At 37.4% G+C, this 14,536-nt stretch overlaps 1 protein-coding gene across 1 annotated transcript in view; it reads left to right on the top strand.

The window, feature by feature from the left end:
- LOC134608783 (band 4.1-like protein 4B) overlaps nt 1-14,536 on the top strand; it is a 150,296-nt gene that overhangs the window by 82,064 nt on the left and 53,696 nt on the right. Inside the window, exons 3-4 of the mRNA XM_063451883.1 lie at nt 6,759-6,801; nt 10,507-10,585. Of these exons, the coding sequence (XP_063307953.1) occupies nt 6,759-6,801; nt 10,507-10,585 (122 nt within the window). The remainder of the gene's footprint in view (nt 1-6,758; nt 6,802-10,506; nt 10,586-14,536) is intronic.

Consider the following 14,536-nt stretch of genomic DNA (forward strand, 5'->3'; position numbering starts at 1 on the left):
TGTATATAGATATCAAAATACATGTTGAACGAAATATATATATATCTATATACACAAGTATATACGTACATATCTATATATATATATATATATATATATATATATATATATACATTTTATATAAATAAAAATAATTTAAAAAAATTATATATATATATATATATATATATATATATATATATATTTATGTAATCATTTTACATAATTAGGTCATTTTATTAATTACAATTTGTGGGACCTGCCTGACAACCCAGGCAGAAAGTCCAGGAAATTTAAATTGCTAGCACTATAATTAACCTTGTAACTTTCGAAGACACCATAAAACCTGTACATGGGGGGGGGGGAGGGGGTACTGTTTTACTCTGAAGACTTCACTGAACACAAATATTAGGGTTTCAAAACAGTAAAATGTATTACAACGATGATATAGTTAGGTAAGTGAATTTGTTTGCATTTTTCACACACCAATGGCACTTACACGGCCGATATAATTGTGATACTTTTTACGGTTTAAAAAAACTAATATTTCTTTTCAGCGAAATCTCCTGAGTATAACAGTACCCCTTATGTACAGGTTTTATGTTTTTTTTCAAAAGTTACAGAGTCAAATATAAGGCTTGTGTTATTACTAAAAAAGACTGGACATACCCCATTTGCAATACCTTGGGTTGTCTACTTTTGCAAATGGTATGCCATCATGGGGGTAATTCTCATTCCTGGGCTACCATACGGTCTCAAATGTAACGTAACCAATCTGGCAAATTTCAATGTGAAAAAACTGAAAATTGTAACATGCTATATTTGACCCTGTACCTTACCAAAACTCCATAAAACCTGTACATAGGGGGTACTGTTTTACACATGAGACATCGCTGAATACAAATGTGTACTTTATTGCAGTAAAAGCAAACAGTATGATGACATTCACAGTTAGAATGTCACGTAGAACAAAACATTTTTAAATTCCTATTTTCTCCCTTTTTTTATATTTTATTCATAATAAATTGTTTCATACCAAAATATTTGATGTTCAATGAAAGCCCTGTTTCCCTGAATAAAATTTATATATAATAAGTGTGGGTGCACATAATATGAAAGAAGCGAATTACGCCTGAACAGACATATAGCGCAAATTCAAGTTTTTGTTTACGTTTTGTTTTGATCTGAACGTGTGCTATTGACTCCGTCCTGAAGGGGTTAATCACTATAGTCCGAATTCAAAGTAAATTTAAAATTCAAGGCCAACGTAGCTAACTCCAGTTTGACTATTATGACCTTAAATTCGAAATTCTTTCAATTAATTTTGAATTCTCACTTTAGTGAATATTCATTTGTCAATGTAGGAGTCACTGAACTTTGTTTCCTTTAGGCTCAAACCCCAGTTGTTTCTGGAACCTTGAAACGCCCCAGTGAACAATTAATACATCCCAAACCTGGCAGAAAACATACAATTCAATATATTTTTGTACAGGTGCTTCTGATAACTGTGTTACCAGGTCAGATCATCTCTCTTAAATTGACCAAGCAATATGTAATTTGCATACATAATGCCCCTAAGATAAAATTGTATATAAAACCACATCCAAACTGCTATAAACCTTAGAATGTTATGGCAAGAATAGTTGGTTATCTTTATATAATTTTATTTTTCTCACCCTCCTGTCAACTTCTTCCTTTCAGGAAGTGTCTAATTGAAGCAATTGGAGGGATTTGTCTTAATAATCAGTATGGTTTTGTCTTCCATTTGTTTTCTCCGATGAGCAACATAATACATTAGGCTACATTACCTAATTGCAGCTCATGTACAGAGCAGTACATCCAGCAGCTGACTGTGTTTAGGCATCTGTGATTCTGGGGCTTCCTCTTATTTGTCTTGCAGTTTATAGAGCAACAGCTGGAACTATCAAAGTTTCAATCCACTTGCACTTGGTTCTCAATGGTTCAAGGACCACTATAGTGCCAGGAAAACATACTCGTTTTCCTGGCACTATAGTGCCCTGAGGGTGCCCCCACCCTCAGGGACCCCCTCCCGCCGGGCTCTGGGGAGAGGAAAGGGGTTAAAACTTACCTTTCTCCAGCGCTGGGCAGGGAGCTCTCCTCCTCCGATCCTCCTCCTTTCCTCCCATTCGGCTGAATGCGCACGCGCGGCAAGAGCTGCGCGCGCATTCAGCCGGTCTCATAGGAAAGCATTATCAATGCTTTCCTATGGACGCTTGCGTGCTCTCACTGTGATTTTCACAGTGAGAATCACGCAAGCGCCTCTAACGGCTGTCAGGAAGACAGCCACTAGAGGCTTTGAGGGCTGGATTAACCCATTTATAAACATAGCAGTTTCTCTGAAACTATGTTTATAAAAAAAAATGGGTTAACCCTAGCTGGACCTGGCACCCAGACCACTTCATTAAGCTGAAGTGGTCTGGGTGCCTAGAGTGGTCCTTTAAAGAGGACTCCATGGTATTATACATATATCTAGGTCAGGGGTGCTCAAAAGATAGATCCCCAGATGTTGTAGAACTACAACTCCCATGATGCTCTGAGTGTCTTTAGAATGCTTTTAGAATGAGAAAGCATCATGGAAGCTGTAGTTTTAAAACATATAGGTGCCTCTGATCTACGTAATTATCTTGATCAGCTCCTTTCTAATAGGATATATTAAAAATAAGAAACGTGTTTTGAAGCGGCTTGTTTACAAACCTTTCTTTCACTCTGACACTTCTACTTCATGATGTTCCTATCAATTCATCATTAATGAATGGGATTTAAAGCTTTCATGAATTTATTAAACCCAATTAGTCCAGTACTGTGTTTATGGTTTTTATTTGTTTGCCAGAGATCCAAATTATGTACACAGTATTAACTTGGTAAGCAATGTTTTGTTTGGAAAATAAGTTCAGTTACCCAATCCTTAACATTATTAAATAATATATTTATTAAATTATATTTGCCTAAGTTCCTTCACCAGACTCTTTGTAGTATCAAAGAAGTCCTCGTTGGACACTTGGGAAAGCATCTGCTACAGTAAACAAATGTCAGTGTTAATACATTGGGGACTCCCTTTCCTCTTTTTTTTTTTCCCTTTTTGTTTGATTAGCCAAGGGGGCTTTTCGAACCTAACCCATAGCATCAGGATTCTGTTTAAATGCAGATTATAGAGGAGTTGGTGAATGCCTTTTAATATCTGGAAGATGAACTTCACAGGATACAGTTCCTAAGACCATTCAATGTCATTGTCTTGCAAATGGCAATGCTAAAGATTAAAAAAGATTACTTTGGACGTGATAATTATCCTATCTATGAGAGAAGTCATATCTGGTTTTTAATAATGCTTAAAAGCAAAGTCCTTTAAACTTCCTAACAGATGGTGTACCTCCAAAACCCCATCTCTGTCACCTTTTGAAATTGTTTAAAAAACATAGGAAATATAGCCTTGAGGGATAACTAGGATAACATTCTGCTCCATAAATCCAGGTCCTGTTGATTTTCAGCAAGTAGTGTTTAGTCCGATAGAATAACACTATGAGTGCATTGTCTTCTGAGTCCATTATTTTATTTTAAGTTGGTATTTTTCCTAATTTATGAAGGTGACATGCGTCTCTTGCTGTGACTGCATATAATCGGAAACAATGTGGTTCGCTACTTTTAGTTATTGTCAGACAATTACATAATATTTACCTTTTGAACACTGCATTTGATCCCATTACAGCTTTTGATCCCCAGTTACATAACTACAAGATTGATATGTACAGCATATGACGTTTAAGGTTAACTGGCTATGCATTTGGTGTTTCCAAGTGTATATAACCATTTTACTAGCTAAACATGGTCTGAATGAGTGTAGGATAAGTGTGGGGGGGAGTTGCGCCCATGATATAGGCCAGATCCCACTCCAGGCATATCCTTAAAGGATCACTATTGGGTCAGGAACACAAACATGTATTCCTGACCTTATAGTGTTAAAACCACCATCTAGTCCCCCAGGGCCCCTCATGCCTCCATAAATATAGCAAAATCTTACTGTATTCAATCCTGAAGCTGTAAATCTGCATACTGTTTGCCTCAGAAAAACAAGCAGTCTGCTGACATCATCAGAAGTGGTAGCCTGATCCAATCACAATGCTTCCCCATAGGATTGGCTGAGACTGACAAGGAGGCAGATCAGGGGCAGAGCCAGCACAATTCAAACACAGCCCTGGCCATTCAGCATCTCCTCATAGAGATAAATTGAATCAATTAATCTCTATGAGGAAAGTTCAGTGTCTGCATGCAGAGGGAGGAGACACTGAATGTTTGGATGCATTTTAGGCAGCCATGACCAAGGAAGGATCTCTAACAGCTATCTGAGGAGTGGCCAGTGGAGTTATCACTAGGCTGTAATGTTAACACTGCATTTTCTCTGAAAAGATGGTGTCAACAGCAGAAAAGCCTGAAAGTAATGATTCTACTCACCATAACAAATTTAATAAGCTGTAGTTGTTCTGGTGACTATAGTGTCCCTTTAAATTAGATTGTCAAAGGTTTAAATTAGAGGGGCAAAAATTTAAAAATAATTTCAGGAAGTATTTCTTTACAGAGAGGGTAGTGGACGCATGGAATAGCCTTCCAGCAGGAGTTGTAGACTTAAACACAGTGAGGGAATTTAAGCATGCGTGGGATAGGCATACAGCTATCCTTGACTTAAAGGACCACTATAATACCAGGAAAACAAACTCGTTTTCCTGGTGCTATGTAGTCCTTTTGTTCCCCCCACAGTCATGGCCCCCTCCCGCTGGGCTGAAGGAGTTAAAAGCCCTTCAGCCACTTACCTTTCTCCAGCGCCGGGCTACCTCGGCGCTGGTGACCTCTTCTTCTCCTGCCGATGTTGCGCCGAATCGCAAGCATGGCAAGAGCCGCGCATGCATTCAGACCGCTCAAAGGAAAGCATTACTCAATGCTTTCCTATGGACGTCAGCGTCTTCTCACTGTGGTTTTCACAGTGAGAATCGCTGAAGCGCCTCTAGTTGCTGTCAGTGAGACAGCCACTAGAGGCAGGATTAACCCTCAGTGAAACATAGCAGTTTCTCTGAAACTTTGTTTTCAGCTGCAGGGTTAAAACTAGAGGGACCTGGCACCCAGACCACTTCATTGAGCTGAAGTTGTCTGGGTGTGTATAGTGGTCCTTTAAGATGAAGCCAGATACTAATGAAAGTATTAAGACAATTGGGCAGACAAGATGAGATAAACAGTTCTTATCTGCCATCAGTCTGTTTCAATGTTTCTTTTCAAATTACTTTTATTAAACATTTTTCAAGACCATAAAAAAAAAAAATGAATGGAGGTGAAGAGGAGAAAAAAAAGCAAATAAGAGGGGGAAGTGGTTTTCCATCCATAAACATACAGTTTTAAAATATAATCTTACATAATATGCACATAAAGATAACAAAATATGGAGTGCAGTATAATATGAACATTACAACAGCCCAAATTGTTCAAATCATTAAGGGTATGTGAAATGGGTTATAGGAGATATTTCTTCCTAATATCGTTTTCTCAAGCATCCCAATGAAATCGTAACTGACCATTTTTGGGAGAGTGTTGCAGTTCATGTCTCTTATTGTAAAGTATAAAATTGAATACTTGCTTCTGGTTAAGATTCACTGTTGTACATATTGATGTATGTGTTGCTGGCTGGCTGGCTGGTTTGATGCCGGCTTTTTTAATTTCCTCTGTTGGAATTTTAATTCAGCCGCCCATTGTGGGCAGCAGTGAGTCATGGGAAAATATTTCCCGCAGACAACAGGGAATAAAGGGGGAAAAACAATATTACTGCTGGAAGTCCACCAGTGCATCTGACAGAAATTATGTCATCAGCCAGAGATGAAAAAAATAAGAGGCATGGGTAGTAGAAATATGTGGGGATGCAATAGTAATACTTGCTGAGAAATGCAGGAGGGGTTAAAGAGAGAGATATGAATATGTTGAGAAATGCAATAACAGAATTGGTGTCAACACAGAGAGAGAGAATGCATTTAAAGTGAGTGCAGAGGTTGGCAGAAAAAGAGGCAGTCAGAGCTGACATGGAATGAGATGGGATTTGTGTCCCTTAAAAGGACACACTAGTCACCAAAAAAATGTAGCTTAATGAAGCAGTTTTTATCAAGCATCTGAAGTCTCACTGCTCAATTCTTTGAAAGTCTGTAAATTTTGACAACACAATTTTCAATGGGGGTTGAATCATTTTGATTACAACTGTAAATAGGCCCATACAACTGGCCTCACACCCAAATGTACATTTTAGTTCACTATATAGTGATTTGTGGTGCATTGATCAGAAGAGTTGTAAAGGCTTGACTGGGAACAAAAACTGGAAGCCAGCTAAATGTAAGACTTTTTTCATCTCTGTTTTATGATCTTAATGTTTACATTTGTTTTTCGATTAAACCAAAATTATATGTTTAATAAATAAACCACATAATGCATTGTAAATTTGGTTACATATGGTATTATGTGGTGTATATGTTTGCTTGTATAAAAGTTTGTGGTTTGAGGTATGGAATCTCTTGTTCTTACGCACTGATGGTCGTATTGTTTGAATAAGTGATCACAAAATTATTTTATGTTTCTGATATTTTTCATACTTTTCACTTTACTGCTGTGCACAAAGTATATTTTGAAACTATGAATGGAGATATTTACGAACACAAAATAGCAGATAAATGTATTATATCCTACTGCATTAATGTATTTTTTTTTAATTTTATATTTTTTATTTTTTTTTTTAGCAATGGCTGGATTACACAAAACCTATTAAGAAACAAATAAAATGTAAGTATGTATCAAATGTATGTTTGAATATTTTCTTCATTTTTTTTTAAATGCTTTAGTTAAAGTTTATCAGAAGTGTAACATGTAGATACACAATGATAGATATAAATTATGACATAAGCAAAATATATGCTAAAGTCACAGAAGCAGGGTATCGGCATTTTTTACATAATCATACATTCGACATGAGTCTTAACATAGATAAGAACAAAAGAGATTTGAATATTTTTTTTTACATAAAAATATGCAAGATCAAGTTTAGCAGTGAGATGGTCTTGAAGGACTTGCTTTGCCACAGAAATCTCACATTTGCTGCACTGTTTCTACTGCAAGGGATTCTGGGTGGGAGAGAGAATCTTTATGAAATGCACATTTTGACTATGCTGGAATTTCGTTGAAATTCCAACCCAGTCTAGAGATGTACTGAGAAAAAGTAGGGACTACTTTTTTTCTGTATATTTCCTCAAACTGACTTTTATAGACTTGGGGCAGAGTATAAGATTCGGTTCCTGCAGGGAATTGGCGGTGTCTATGAAAGGTCTCGTGGGATCCTCCGTAGAAATCAACACTGTACTCTCGTTCATGCATGAGGGTTTAGCAGTGACACTGGCGCCAAAGAGTACCCGCTGGATCAAGATGGCAGCGCCCGCGAGGCACAGGTTCAGGTAATGAAACTCCCTTTTAACCCCACCCACCAAACGGTGACAGTGCTGCTTTAATTAAATAGTAAGTGTTACAGGATATGTCCTAACAAAATATCCTGTGCTCAAAAATCTGATGGGCGGTAAGTGTTATTCCAACTGAAGTGCAGGAGGAACATCTACAATGCAAATCGAAAGGAAGGTTAAGACTGCTTAGAATTGCCTTAAAAGCATTACATGTAGGTGGGTAATCTTATAGAAAAAGAGGTTTAAGTTTTTGTTTCACAATTAAGAGGGGGGGGGGGTGGTAAAGGGGAATTTATTGTAAAGCTATTTGTGCCTGTTTCAGCTGTTTTTAAAGCATGGTCCTGGATCTGCCACTCCAATAGCCCATGTATTAATACAGTCCTGTGCATGGTTGTATTTTTTTCTGTTTACTAAACTGAATCTTATATTTGTCCTTTTTGTTATAAAATGTAACGCACCTGTCCATATCAAAACTGATAAACAATTCTACCGGTTTGATTCTACTCTTTTAAAATCTATTTATTAATTACACAAGCTTAACTGGGTGCTGAAATCACATTGCCTGTCAAAATTCACTGCTTTCAAATTAATTGTAATTTAAAAGCTTAATCATAGTATTATACTGTGATCTAATTTTTTTTAACCCCTGAGGATTAACTTTTATTTATTTTTTTTAACCCTCAGGGGTTCAATTTATGTAATTAATTTAAATATTTTATAATTATATATTTTGCTAGCTGGGGTGGGTGGGAGTTATGGGGAAATGGTGAATTTACGGTTAGTGCTGCTTACTGCTAGTTAGGGGTTAACGGTAAAAGAAAAGTTTCGAAAAAAAAATTAAGTGTAAAAAAAGTTAAGATAGTGTAAAACATATAATAAGTAAAAAAAAAAGTTTCAAAACGGGTTTTACAAAGTAAAAAGTTTAACAAAGTAAAAAAAATACATTTAAAGATGCTCATTACCACTACACTTGGTACAAGCTAGCGGAAAAATGATCCCATGCTAAGGTTCAAAACAAGGCTAAGGTTCAAAACAAGGCTATTATTATATAGCCTTGTAAAATACTCTAAAATGGGACATGGACACAGCGTAAAAATTCAAAGTTTGGAAAAAAATGGAATGGCTGTGTCTCAAATGTGCCCCTCCGATGTCCACATATACCTGGCAAAGGTACATATGGGGGTATTGCTGTACTCAGCCGACATAGCTGAGCAACATATGAAGTAGTATACAGTTGTAGTACACATAAGGTTTGCAAAATATACTGCGCAAATTCACTTTGTGTGTCAAAAAGGCAGAAAAAAATGCTTATTACCACTACACTTGGTACAAGCTAGCGCAAAAATTATCCCATGCTAAGGTTCAAAATATGCCTTTTAAAATACCCTGGGATGTGTTCTTTAAGAAATGGTATGCCTTTATGGTGTAGTTGTAATATGTAGCCTGCTCAAGTGCTCCAAAGTGGGACACGGACGCATCAAAACCCTCCATGAAAATTCACACTTAAAAACCTTAACTTGTTATGTCTCTTTTACAGCAGTGTAACTTCACAAAATAGTGTCTAGGTCATACATTGGGCATATTGTTTTACTCAGAAGACTTAGCTGAGCATAATTTTGGGGGGTTTGAACTTTGTGGCACATATGAAATGTACAAAATGCCCAGCAAAAATGTAATCCGTATGTAAAAAAATGCCCCAAATTATTTTTTACCACATACTTTGGCATATATTGGTGAAAAAATGGGGGCATGCTAAGGCACAATATGCACCTTATGAGATACCCTGGAGTGTCTACTTTTACAAATGGTAGGCCATTGTGTTTTTTGTTTTTTTTTGTTTTTTGAACAGTCAAACTACTATAATACCCCAAATTGAAGCATAGGCCCATTAAATCCGCCTCTCAAAATTCGACTGTAAATGTTGAAACTGACAGGTCTCCTATATGGCACTGTAGCTTCACGAAATAGTGCCAAAGACATACAACGGGGGTATCGTTGTACTCAGCAGAAGTAACGGAACACAAAATAAAACTTTGTACAGGAATAGCACACACCAACTTTACAAAATACACATCAGAAGTTCTTTGTTATAAGTTTGTGTGCCAAAAAACCCAAAAAACTAAATTTTACTCCAATATTTAGCAGAGATTGGCGGTGAAATGGCTACTTAGAAAGTGTCAAAATAACCTTAGGACAATAGCCTGTGATGTCTACTTTATATAAATATATACTTTTGTGTGGCAATTTTGTTTTCTTTTATGGCTATTAAGCTTACAAGACAAACATACCAAATTCTAAAATTGCTCCACATTAAAAGTTTATTTTACTCCTTGTGCTTTGTGACCTGTAACTACCCCAAAAAAACTTAAAATCCCAGACACATTATATATTCTGTAAATCAGGACAACTAAATACATTTATTTTTAATTACTTTCTTTAACCTGCACTAATTAGGCACACATTATTATTGCAACAACTGTACAAAAAACACATTTCATTTTTCTTTTGCATTTTTCTGTATTTTTTTTTTTAATAATAAATAAGTATATATATATATATATATATATATATATATATATATATATATATATATATATATATATATTTACATCAAATTAAAGCCCTTTATGTCCTTTAAAAAACAGTATATACTATGTGTCGGTGCAATAAACGAGCGAGATGCAAATTGCAGTTGAACGCAAACAGCAAGAAAATGCAAAAATTGCTTGTCATTAAGCGGTTAATATGCCCTAATGGTTTAAGTAGAAAGATAATCTTTGTCACCTAACTGCATTTTCTCAAATGTTTAGTTTTTTTTTAGCATGGTTCTCTATATGAGAGACTTCTAGCTAGTTAATTCTGTTCTTCAATGTATCGATTTTTAAAGCTTTGAATTTTGGGGCAATTTACACTGCTACTAAATCAAAGTGGTTTTAGGACAGTTTTTTATTTTTTTTTAAATCTTTTTATTTGTATTGCAAATCAAAAAATATTTGACATTATGAATAATACTTATTTTTTCATTGTTTTTGAACAGCTGGACCTCCCTATATTTTGCACTTTCGAATAAAGTATTATTCATCTGAACCAAACAATCTGCATGAAGAGTTTACAAGGTATGTCCGTATTTTAAAAATGAGGTTTATTCATTAAATAATGAATTGTAGTGAATTGAAAACAATATTTCAAAATGCAGCCAACATCGAAAAATAGGATTTGTGGAGAATATGTTCAGTTCAGGTAACCTAGCCTGGATTTTGTAGCTTCGTTTTTGATTCATTGCCATTCACTGTTTGTATCACATTATTTTTCTTATTATTATTATAACTATTATTTTATTATTTTTATAGCACCAACAAATTCTGTAGCGCTGTAAAATAGGCATAACACAATTGGGTGTACTGACTAAAGTCAAAATGAGGTACTGTGTAAAGGCCATGCTTCATATATATCATTTTGAACAGGTATATTATTATTTCATATTGGTTCATACAGTCATAATTTTCGGACTATAAATTATCAGCTTTTCAATTACATTAGACTCAAGGAAGTGATACTTATGAGTCAGGCAATTTTGTAAACTTGCTTAACTTGGGGTGGAACATTCTGATCTTTTCAGCCCTTCCGGATGTACAAAAACGTGTCTATTTTGTATATACATAAATATATATTTATTAAAAATACAATTTGAGAAACACACTCAAGAAAAATATAAACGCAACACTTTTTTTTTTTTTTTCCCCCATTTTTCATGAGCTGAACTCAAAGATCTAAGATTTTTTTCTATGTACACGAAAGGCCTGTTTCTCTCAAATATTGTTCACAAATCAGTCTCTGTGTTAGTGAACACCTCTCCTTAGCTGAGATAATCCATCCACTTCACAGGTGTGAAGATGCTGATATCAAGATGCTGATTAGACAGCATGATTATTGCACAGTTGTGCCTTAGGCTGGCCACGATAAAAGGCCACACAGATTTAGACCTATTTGTGAACAATATTTGAGAGGAATAGGCCTTTTGTGTACATAGAAAAATTCTGGGCCATCGACACTTCAAATAGCAGACACCACGCGGGCCCATGCTCCGGAACACTGCCTACCCCCACTATCGGAAAGGCTGGCCCAACTACTGGCAGACTTCTGGGCCAAGATAGAGGGCCGCGGGGGCACCCCAGGGGGGACCCCACCAGCACCAGCCACGAAGGTCTCCACACGGGGGCCCGTACCAGCAACACGGGAACAGAGAGAGACATGGAAAGCAGGGAGACGGAGGCGGGAGACCCGTCGCAAGCTTGAGCACCCCAACTCTCGACCACGGGTGAGTCGCCCAAAGCCTAAACGGGCTCACCCCGGGGCTCCCCCGCACCGCTCCTCACCTAAGCACAAGCAGCAACATGGGACACCACAAATAACAGATGACCACCCACCTAGACGGTCTCTGCTCTCCTCCCAACAACCTACAGCGACGGCAACGAACAGAGATATCAGACGGAGGCAGAGCGCCCAGCACCTACCCCACCAGTGCACAGCAGCAAAACGAAGGGAACCAGAGAAGCCAGGGCATCCTCTGGCGCCCACAACATCAGGGGGGACCCTGCTCCAACCGCACGGCCCAACAGTCCAAGACCAGAAGATCTCATGCAGCGGCACTCAGGGACACAGGGAAGTGACTCCCGATCCAAACCGGACACGGAGATCGGTGCGGCTCCAGCACTGCATGAGAGAACTCAAGCGACACCCGACCAATTCTTGCTCCCAGCGGTACCTTGTCACGGCAGAAGGCTGCTTAGCAGCCCATACAGCGAACTCTCTACCATGGCCTGCACGTGGCGTTGGATGAGCGGCGACCGGTGATGCTCCTAATAATGCTTAGAAATGTTTAATCTCATGTTTGTCACTGCATGTATATTGTTTGATTTCATTTTATGTCTAATTCACCAATACCCAGCAGTTTATCTAAAGCTAAGTAATCTAACTACTCTACTCTGACTAATAGCTACACATACATATCTTGATCAGCCTAGCATGCAGCCTGATTACTTACACCTGCTTTGATACCACATAGTTATACAGATGTATTTGCTGGGCTCACTTAATATGGCTTAAAAGTCACAGAGAAATTCTTCTTTTCTTAATGTGCATCTCACAGTTTATCACAAGATAGTAAGGGCATCTCACTTTCTATATAACAGTGGCTTGTTTAGCGACATTAAACACATAAAAGATGCCATTCTGACAAAAAAAAAGCTTTGCTATTTTGCTTTAAATTTTATTAACTTCATATCTCCAGCAATTCTCACTTGAAAACATTGCGGGATATAACGGTATTAAGGCTACACTGTGTTTCAGCTACCTGCCTGAACAATGTTATCTTATTGCCGACATCTTGTTATGTGCCACGCGTACAACAGCATTATTAACACCCTGTGTGATTTTAGTTAGCTCTAACCCATAAAAGGTAATGTGTAGCACTATATAATACCCTTAGATGGGCCCCTGTTCCCCCAACCATTAGCAGCGGCCATACAGCTCCATGACAGCACCATCAAGTCTCTGTAATTAAGATGCCAGCACACAAAATACGGTATCCCATATTATGCGATTGCCTAGGGCACTCTGCACCTCTAGGGGCGCTGGATCTCACTTAAATCTACATGTTTGTCTTTAATGGCAGGTGGCCAAACCCGAACCCCGGCAAGGTTGCCGCCACCCCTGGCCCACCATGGCCAATCTTATAATTGTACCCTAACTATCACGCACAGTTACCCTAACTAACTGGTGGTAACCACTTACCTGTTGAACCTACCCGCCACCTTATTCCACAGCACTTTGACTTATCTTTATAACTGACACGATGGAAATGTGTTTGTGGTGTCTTTATCTTTTAGTTTGCTATGCCTAGTCTAACTTCTTTTGTTTTAAAAAACGTGCTGAACATGATTGACATATTACTGATAATACTGTTTTTAGCCTTTTATCATTGTTATTGTTATGTGTATTACTATCCTGAAGCAATGACCGCATCTGTTTAGGGAGCCAGTTAAAAGCATGAAGAGAATGCTGACTCTTTTCTTTTTTTTATTATAATTTTAGTATATGCTGCCCACAAATCAACCAGTTTTTGTAAGCGACCTCTAGCTGTACCATATTGCATGTTTGCGGATGCGGACAAAATATCGTTATCGTTATGACGTAAAGATAAAACTACCCCCTTTTTTAGCCAACCTATCTACATGTAAACGCTAGACACGCAGGGTCAGTCTACTTAATACCCTTATCATAGGCTATATATTACTGAAGCTATGAAAATTCTGGCTCACTACACATGAGAAGCCAAGCTCTCTTTATTTTAATTATAGTGTCTAATAAGTCAACCTTAATTATACTGTATGATCATTGACTTTAGCTGTATTTTGGCTTAATTCTTCTGTTGATAAAGTCGTTCTGTTAAGCTTTCACTTAAAAATGTAAAAACTTAAAATGCGCAATTGTCTCTGCCACAGTCTCACTTGCCTATACCCACATGTACGCTGTTGTGGCGTTTATTGATATGTTTGTACTCACCTGCGCAACAAAAATAAAGAATTTAAAAAAAAAAAAAGAAAAATTCTTAGATCTTTGTGTTCAGCTCATGAAAAATGAGGGCAAAAACAAAAGTGTTGCATTTATAATTTTGTTGTGTGTGTGTGTGTGTGTATGTATGCACACCACAACAGGCGCTGACAACCACTACTAGAACTCTGCTTATTGTCCTGACTACAAATATATACAACAGATCTCAATCCGATTGAGCATCTGTGTTATGTGCTGAAACCACAAATCCAATCCATGGATGCCCCACCTTGCAATTTTGACACAAAGACATTAGCTAATGTCTTTGTGTCAAATACCATAGAACACGTTCCGAGGTCATGCTATGTTAGTGCCTCAATACATGCTTTGCCAAAAGCATGCGTCAATGCATCGAGCCATGCACCCTTTTTTTTCTTTTTCTTTTTTTTATATATAGAGAGAGAATGTATGTACATGTAGTGATGTATTTGTATGTACTGTTGGTGTATTTGTGT

Source organism: Pelobates fuscus, chromosome 4, assembly GCF_036172605.1.
Source record: "Pelobates fuscus isolate aPelFus1 chromosome 4, aPelFus1.pri, whole genome shotgun sequence".
Lineage (NCBI taxonomy): Eukaryota > Metazoa > Chordata > Amphibia > Anura > Pelobatidae > Pelobates > Pelobates fuscus.